This window comes from Tupaia chinensis, unplaced genomic scaffold (assembly GCF_000334495.1).
Source record: "Tupaia chinensis unplaced genomic scaffold, TupChi_1.0 Scaffold000001_1, whole genome shotgun sequence".
Lineage (NCBI taxonomy): Eukaryota > Metazoa > Chordata > Mammalia > Scandentia > Tupaiidae > Tupaia > Tupaia belangeri.
In genome coordinates, this window is record NW_006159427.1 from 689,411 (window position 1) to 697,659 (window position 8,249).

The 8,249-nt window shown below is 43.5% G+C and overlaps 1 protein-coding gene across 3 annotated transcripts in view; it reads left to right on the forward strand.

Moving 5' to 3' along the window:
• ARMC3 (armadillo repeat containing 3) overlaps positions 1–8,249 on the forward strand; it is a 115,707-nt gene that overhangs the window by 105,867 nt on the left and 1,591 nt on the right. For all 3 annotated transcript variants that reach the window (XM_006139717.2, XM_027767713.1, XM_006139712.1), the window contains exons 17-18: positions 1,983–2,183; positions 4,434–4,596. In XM_006139717.2, the coding sequence (XP_006139779.1) occupies positions 1,983–2,183; positions 4,434–4,596 (364 nt within the window). The remainder of the gene's footprint in view (positions 1–1,982; positions 2,184–4,433; positions 4,597–8,249) is intronic.

Here is an 8,249-nt window from a genome sequence, read left to right on the forward strand (position 1 = left end):
TACGGAGTGTAAGGCAGTTCTAGGCGCGTCTGGGATCCAGCGCCACTACTGCCGCTGCCGTCCCAGGATTCTGTAGGGGTTGGGGTGCACAAACACAGACGGAGAAAGAAACCATAAAAACGGGGGTTTCTCCCCTCTCTGTCGTTTCTGTTTCTGGAGCTCTCTCTGAGCTCATGCTCACTCCTAGTTCCCGAGTTAGGTTTAGTTCCGCATGAGGAATAGCATAAGAAAAGAAGATCAAGTCACCATCAGCTCAGTGGCCATTTAGATTTTCGTGTTCTTTTCTAAACTTTCTGCTGCTATTTTCTTTTCAGCGTGCTCGTGCACCTTGTCCGGGTTTTAGGTCTGTATCAGGGGCAGAGACGGTGATGCATGCTTCCTCCACGGTACCCGAAATGTAAACCCATGTTGTTGTTTTTGCTCAATTTACTAATTAATGAGGAAGTCAGTAAGATATTAATACTGGATCAAAGAACATTCAAGGTACAAGGTATTCATGTCAAATTTAATAAAGAAATACGGGACCAGCAGTTAGTGTAATGGCTATGTCGCTGAACTCCCATGTAGTCGACCACAGTTCGAGTCCCAAACCCAGTGGCTTAAACTCACGCTGGGCGTGTGTGCGTGCGTGCCCAAGATCCTGAGAGGAGAATGGAGAAGAAGGGATTGCGGAGTGGCCATTCCCCCTGGGGGTGTGATTTCTCGCTTTCTGTCTCTCTGTCTCTCTCTCTGTCTTTCTGGTGAGCGCATGTACCCTACAGCAAAAACCTCTCAAAAAAAAACAATTTAATAAAGAAATACTAGAAAAAGATTGCTGAACTCCCTACCCAACTATTACAGTTAACATCCTACAGTATAGTAAACTTTAATCTTTGAGAGTATCTTTTCCATCTGACGGAAATTATTTGCATCACTGTTAAACAAAAATCTACATGTTAACTATGAATAATATCTCTTTAAGTCCAAAACTTTTCATTAAAAATAAACAGTATGGGCCAGCAGGTGGCCTTGTCGGTAAAGCACTGAAATCCCACATGCCAACTGCAGTTCAAGTCCTGAACCTGGCAGATTGCTTTCTCACTTTCTCTCTCTCTCTGGTGAGCACACATACCTTGTAGCAAAATTTAAAACATGATTAGAAGAATAAAATTAAACACATAATTCTTTTTTTTTTTTTTTGGAGAGGTTTTTGCTATAGGGCGCGTGCACTCACCAGACAGAGAGAGACATAGAGACAGAAAGTGAGAAATCACCCCCCAGGGGGGATGGTCATGCCCCAATCCCTTCTCCTCTCGGGATCTTGGGCACGCACGCACACGTGCCCGGCATGAGTTTTAAGCCACCAGGTCCGGGACGCAAACCGCAGTCGACCACATGGGAGTCCAGCGACATAGCCATTACTCTGACTGCTGGTTCCCAACACATAATTCTTATAAAAAAAAAAAAAAGTACTTTTACTGTAAGTAAATCCCACTTTTACCAAGTACAGAGCTAAGTACATTTTCCTTGATAAATTTTAGATGAATCTTTGCCCTGTATGACTTCCAGATTATGCACTCTTCTTATTTTGTTTTTTGCTTTATTTCTATTTTTTGGATGATTTAAAAAAAATAGTTATCCAAATCCTTTTTGCAGAAGGTCTCAACTGAAGCAAAAAATGATATAAAACTGCTTAGCCCCCTGAGAAGATAACCCAACTATTTTCCCATTCAATAAATAATTATTATATATCCACTATGTGCCAGACACCTTGCTAGGCAATTGTGCAGGAACCCAGTATGTGGTTTTTGGAATATATAACCACTGCATCGTGTCCTTTCCTACATAATGTAGACTCCAAAAATGAGAATTTGAAAACACACATTGTGTGGTTATTTCTGTGCTGTTCTTCTGAGAAACTCGGAGAGCAGCATTTGTTCCTTTGCTTAGCAGAAGATACGATTTTTGATTACTGTTGTCTTGTTGTTTGTTTACTTTCAAAGGAAAGGCAGAGGGAAAAAGGAAGAGGAAAAAGTGAAAGAGGAGGAAGAGGTTCTGGCAGTACCAAAACTGACTGGCGAAGGCAGCGTGGATAAAGAGTGGTGCCCGCCCTTTGACCCCGATTTCTGTGCTTATGTGAACGAGGTGACCAAATCCATACTGCCCATAACCAATGTTAAGGAGCAGATCGAAGTTCTTGCCAGGTAGGTTGTCTGTTTTCTTTTTTCTTTCTTTTTTTTTATTTTTTTATTTTAGGGCTTGGCTGATTTTAAGCCAAGTTTTAGAAAGTAATAAAATTGACCTTTACAACACTCTGTCTGACTCTGAAATAAAATCACAATGAATGAACAAGCTCTTGGTTTTCATTTTAGGTCATTTTTTTTCCTACCAAAGAACAAAGCTAGAAGCTAGAACTTTCATAAGAAAAATGCCTGTCATTTTCTCTGGCTAAACCATTACAACCATTAAAAGGATCACCTTTCAATGTGATCCCAAAGAAGTTATGAATGAATCAGAAGTTTGAAAGTTTAATTGTTCGTGAGGGGTACTACTGGGTGCTCAAATTTCAAAGGAATCCTATTGCGAATTAATTACAGGATTCATGAATTATTGTAAACTCACAAATGATTTTCTAATGTAAATGACCATCTTCTATTCTTCTGGTATGCATCTGGTATTTTCTGCTTCATGTTGCCCTAGAGTGGGGTGTGGGCATTCCAAGGGATGGCTGCTTGGGCAGGCTGAGGGCTCTGCGTAAGCCAGTGACGTTGCCCTCGCCAATAGCATTTACTCTGATTCCACCAAGAGAAGGCCGAGAAATTGACTCAGTCGCTGCCGGAGATCCGGGATCGCCAGTAATGGAGGACAGGCTTTGTGATCGACACCACGCAGTAGGTGAGCGGCTGGCTGGCGCAGCAGCTGCAGTCTCTATGGGAGTTTGTCTCTACTCCAAATAGAAGTGAGTTGCAGTCATCAACCCTGGAGGTGACAACTGCAAGTGACACAGCTGCCAGATCATTGACTTCCTGTCAGCCAGAACTGGAAGAACACATTTTTGGCTGCAAAAGTGTTCCTGATGTCCTTGAGAAGTGATGACTCAAGCAGAACTGTGGTGCGGCTCACATGAACATTTGTCAAGTTTCCTCATGCTTTGTTTCGATCAGAAATACTTTTCATCATTCCCAAGTCATTATCTCTTAGTAACCTGAGCCCACACCAGTCTAGAGAGAGCATGGCAGAGATTTGTCCCCATAGCTTTGGTTCCTTGGCATTCGTTAGAGAATCCCTGGATGGAGAGAACTGCAGAGCCGTTCGACAGCTATCTCCCCAGCTCTTTGGCTATTTTTTTTTAAAGATATGCCAATGGGGGCCAGCAGGTGGCATGGTGGTTGGGGGCGCTGGACTCCCAACTGGATATATATATATATATATATAAAACAGTGGGCACGTGTGCTTGCCAAAAAGTGATAGAAACAGAGAGAGTGGGAGAGAGAGAGAGTATCCCCCAACAGTATGTGGCCATGCCACAATACTTTCCACTTCACCATCCTGCTGGGATTTGGGGCACACACGCACATGTATGTGTATTTCTTAAGCTGTTTGGTCTGGAACTCAAACCCCACACAGTTGGTCATGTGGGATTCAGCTCCCTTAACCACCAGGCCACAGGGCCAACCTTCTATCTATCTATCTATCTGTTTGTTTATTTTTTAACCACTGTTCTCCTGTGCTTGGCTTCACATCAAGCAAGAGGAAGCCTTTTCAAATCAGTGGTTCTGCCTTTACTTGAAGAGCTTGGCAGCCTTGGTGGACCGGGCGTGGTCACAGGCACATTTACTGCCTTGATCAGCGAGGCCTGAATGTCCGGTGAAACCCACGGGCAAAGTATACCACGCTCCGCCTGTGTCCCCTCTCATCTGTTAGATCTTTTCCTTTTTGCCTCTTCCTTCTCTTCTTCCTTTCACCTAATTAAAAACCAAAAACAAAAACAACTTTTGAAAATTATAAAATTTGAAGATGTTTGTGAATGTGATGGGAAACTTTTCTTGTGTTTGTCTTGTCTTCGTCTTGTCTTGTTCTTCTTGAAAGAAGAACCACATGTTAGTGCAACGCTCTGAATTGCAGATTAAAACATTGAAAACTGCTTTTCAAGAGTAAGTTAAAATTTTAAAACTGCATTTAGTGTGATGTGTATCTTATTAAAAATATTGGCAAAATTAGCCTTTATCATCTCTAAATCAAGGAAATAGCTAGAATTTCATTTTATATCTGATGTTTTTGAATGCAGTATGCATGATGTTAACCTCTATTTTAAGCATATTTTTTAAAGTAAAGTGAACAATAAACGTCAGAGTGCAGCCTGCACAGGTTGTAATTTTATAAATAATTATACTTAAAGCATCCAAGATGAGATATTAAACTTGGTTGATTTCATCTCATCATAATCGGCACAGGTATGTGGCAGAAAAAATGGGCGGGAAGATTCCAAAAGAGAAGCTACATGACTTCAGCTGGGAACTTCACATAAGTGAACTAAAATTTCAGCTTAAATCCAACGTGGTACCAATCGGACAGATCAAAAAAGGAATCTTCTACCATCGAGCCTTGCTTTTCAAGGTATTTAAAATATTTGGCCTCATTTGCCAATCGGTAAAAAAGTTTTGTCTTTATTGTATTGGCGTCAGACACTAACATTTCAATGGATCATATTCATCCTATCCCTTAGATGCACTTATATTGTATTTGACATGTATATGTGCATATATACAAATACACACACACACACGCCTGCATATATATTCACAAAGTATACCACACTCAGCCTGTGTCCCCTCTCATCTGTTAGGTCTTTTCCTTTTTGCCTCTTCCTTCTCTTCTTCCTTTCTCCTAATTAAAAAAAAAGAAAAAAAAACTTTTAAAAATAATAAAAGTATAAAATTTGATGTGAAAAAAAGAAAAAAAAAACTTTTAAAAATAATAAAATTATAAAATTTGATGTCTGTGAATCTGATGGGAAAGTTTTCTTGTGTTTGCCTTGTCTCTGTCTTGTATCATACCCCTTCCATTGACCAGGGCCTGGGGGTATGGAGATACCAAAGTGAGGTCCCCGTAGGCAAAGGTACCTAGGTCAGACTCGCAGGTTCCCAGGTGACGTCAGGGAAGGTTTCAGAGAAGGAAGTGATGCGTAGCCTGAGTGTTAGCAGCTACCTATAACTTCACCAGTGAAAAAAGGAAGACAAGTGGGCCAGATGGTGGTGCAGCCATAAAATGCAATGCTCTGTGAGGCATTCTCACATGGGAAGGTTCCTGGTTCAAGCCCAGAGACCTCCTTGAGTACTTTAGGCATGCACTTGCCCATGACCCAGGGCTGGCTGAGGACTAGGGATGGGTCATGACATCAAGTCCCTGTTTGGAGGCTGTCTCTCTCTGTCTCTTTCTGTCTCTCTCTCCATCTCTCTCTCTCTCACACACACACATAGATATGTACCTTCCCTCTCTCCCATTCATGGAAGAAACAAATAAACTTTAAAAAGAAAAACAAGAGGAGGGGTTATGTGAGGCTTAAGGTTCAGATCACAAATCATGCAAGTTTGTACTTCATCCTAAAATCTAAGAACAGCCACTAGAAGTCATCAAGGGGACCAGGGCGATGTGATTTTGGAAGATCATTCGGATAACAGAATGGAGAACGAGTTAGATTCAGGGGGAGGGCTGGAGCCGGGAGACCAAGTAGAAGGCCCGGGGGCGAGAAGTGTGGATAACGTGTACTAAACACATGTCCGTGGACGTGGAAGAGGGGCCGAGTTTAGAGGAAAGTTCAGCGGATATATCCAGAAGTTGGTGGGAGGGCAAAGACTGCACACGAAGAACAAAATGAATGCAGGCTCTGGGCAGGGTCACTGGGTGATGGTGTCGTCCCCAAGAAGGGGACACTAGAGAGGATCAGGTTTGAGAGAGGGGCTGATCTTTTCGCCCATTTTATCCCGTGTCTGGCATACTATGGAAGCTGAGAAAACGTTTTCTGAAGTACAGATTGAACGTCTGTAATTTTCCCCCGCTCCCAAGTATCTCTACACTTCATTTCATCCTGCACATCCTCCAAGTCCAAGCTCATTCTACTTGGAACCCCAAGGCCAGCCTCCCCAAGGTTTTACTCTCTCAATTCTTCCTTTCCTCCTGGCAATCTTACATCTCATTTCTCTCTACTAGCTGCTTCCCTTTTAAAATCGAAACATGCTTGAGTCTACACTCGTCAAAGACAAAAATACAGATCTTTTTTCATAATACCCAGCAACACCACCATCGCTAATTACCATGATCATCATCATTCTGAGTTATACGCCAGACATTTGCTAAATATCATAGATTCCAATGACGACCCTTGCTTTGGAGATACTTGGAGAAATCATTTATCTGAGATCAACCAGAGATGGAGCCGGAATTCACACTCAGCCTTTTCTGAATTAAAAACCTGCCACGCTGTTTCTACCCATTGCTAATTCCCTTTCCTGGTCAAGTTCGGAGTCATCTTAGCTCCTGTCTCTCCTCGCCACAGCTCCCTCTTCTAACACACCGCTGCTTGGCCTTTGCTCCAGCTTCTCTCTGTAAGGACCACAGCGATCTCTTCATTGTCTGTCTTGCTTTATTTGTCCAAGAATTAACCATTTTTTTTCTTTAATATCCTCTCCAGTTATTTTTGTCTTCTGAGTTATCTCACCTCAACCCCTCTCTTAAATGTTTTGGTTCTTCGAAGTTCTGACACTTCTGTTCTCTTTTCACGTGTGTCGCAGAGTGAGGTCTTAAACGCTACCCAAATGCCCAAGGCTGACACATCCTTCCCATCATCTCTCAAGCCTCTCCTGAGCCCAGGTCTGTGCATCTGATTACCCTCCAGCGAGCTCCACCGGAGTGTCTCATAGGCAAAGCGTTGGTCTGCTTGGGCTGCTGTAACAAAATACCATAGACTTGGGGCTTACGCAGTAACCATTTATTTTTCACAGTTCTGGAGGCTGGGAAGCCCAAGCCCAAGGCAGCAGCAGAGTTAGTGCGTGGTGAGGGCCCACTTCCAGGTTTATGGACAGCTCCTTTCTTGCCGTGTCCCCTCATGGCAGACAGGCAGGACTCTGGTCTCTTCCTCTTCTTAGAAAGGACCTAACTCCATCATAGGGTTCCACCCTCAGACCCTCATCTAAACCTAATCACCTCCTCAAACTCTTAGCTCCAAATACCATCACACTGGGGATTAAAGCTTCAACATCTGAATGTTGGGGAGACACAAACATTCAATCCGTAATTCATTGTGTCAAACTAACCTTGTTACCTTCACACCTTAACTGAGTCAATTAACTACTCAGAATTCTCCCACCAGTGCAGTCCTAAACACCAGTGCTCACTGATAAAATCCTTTATCCTGGGGCCAGCAGATAGTGTAGCAGTTACATTGCTGACTGTAGTTCGAGTCCCCGACCTGGTGGCTTGAAAAATCACATCAGGTACGTGTTTGCAAAATCCTGAGAGGAGAAAGGATGATAAAGGATTGTGGCGTGGCCATCTCCATGGGAGGTGATTTCTTGTTTTCTGCCTCTCTCTCTCTCTGGCAAGTGCATGTGCCTTAAGACAAAAATCTCTAAATAAAACATCCTTTATCCTTTCTAAATCTTTTAAAATTAATATTTTTTCTCTGAGAGAGAGAAAGGGAGAGCTCCCTCAACAAGGTCTTGATGCCATGATCCCCTCTCCCCACAGCCTCTGACTAGCCTTGGTCATGGACACATGCATGCCTGTGTGCTCAGGGAGGTCTCCAGACTCGAAACTGGAACCTTCCCATTTGTGTCAGCCCCTCAGAGTGTCCTGTTTTTACCTCTGAGCCATTGTCTGGCCCCCGTTCCTGAATCTTTCAGTCCTCCTACACGGACTCTGTATCTTGCCCATTTTTTTTCCTGTATCTTTACCCCATTTGGCTTTGCTTTCCCCCAGGCAGCCTAGATCAATCACCCATAACCCATGGAAGTCACTTACAAAATTCCCTCATGCTTTGCCTTCCATCCTTCCACCCCTCGGCCTCGCCAGCCAGCCCGACCAAAGCAATGGAAGAATCTAATCCTTCCCACTCTTACTCACAGGCTACAGAACATGGCAGCAGAGAGGGCCACAGCAGGGTCATGGTGCCCAGCCTCGGGTGGACATGCGTGCTTCCCGGTCACCCTGCTCCAGCTCCTCACAGAGGCCGTGTTCTATTTTCCCCACGGCTATGCCCACATCTGCCCTCT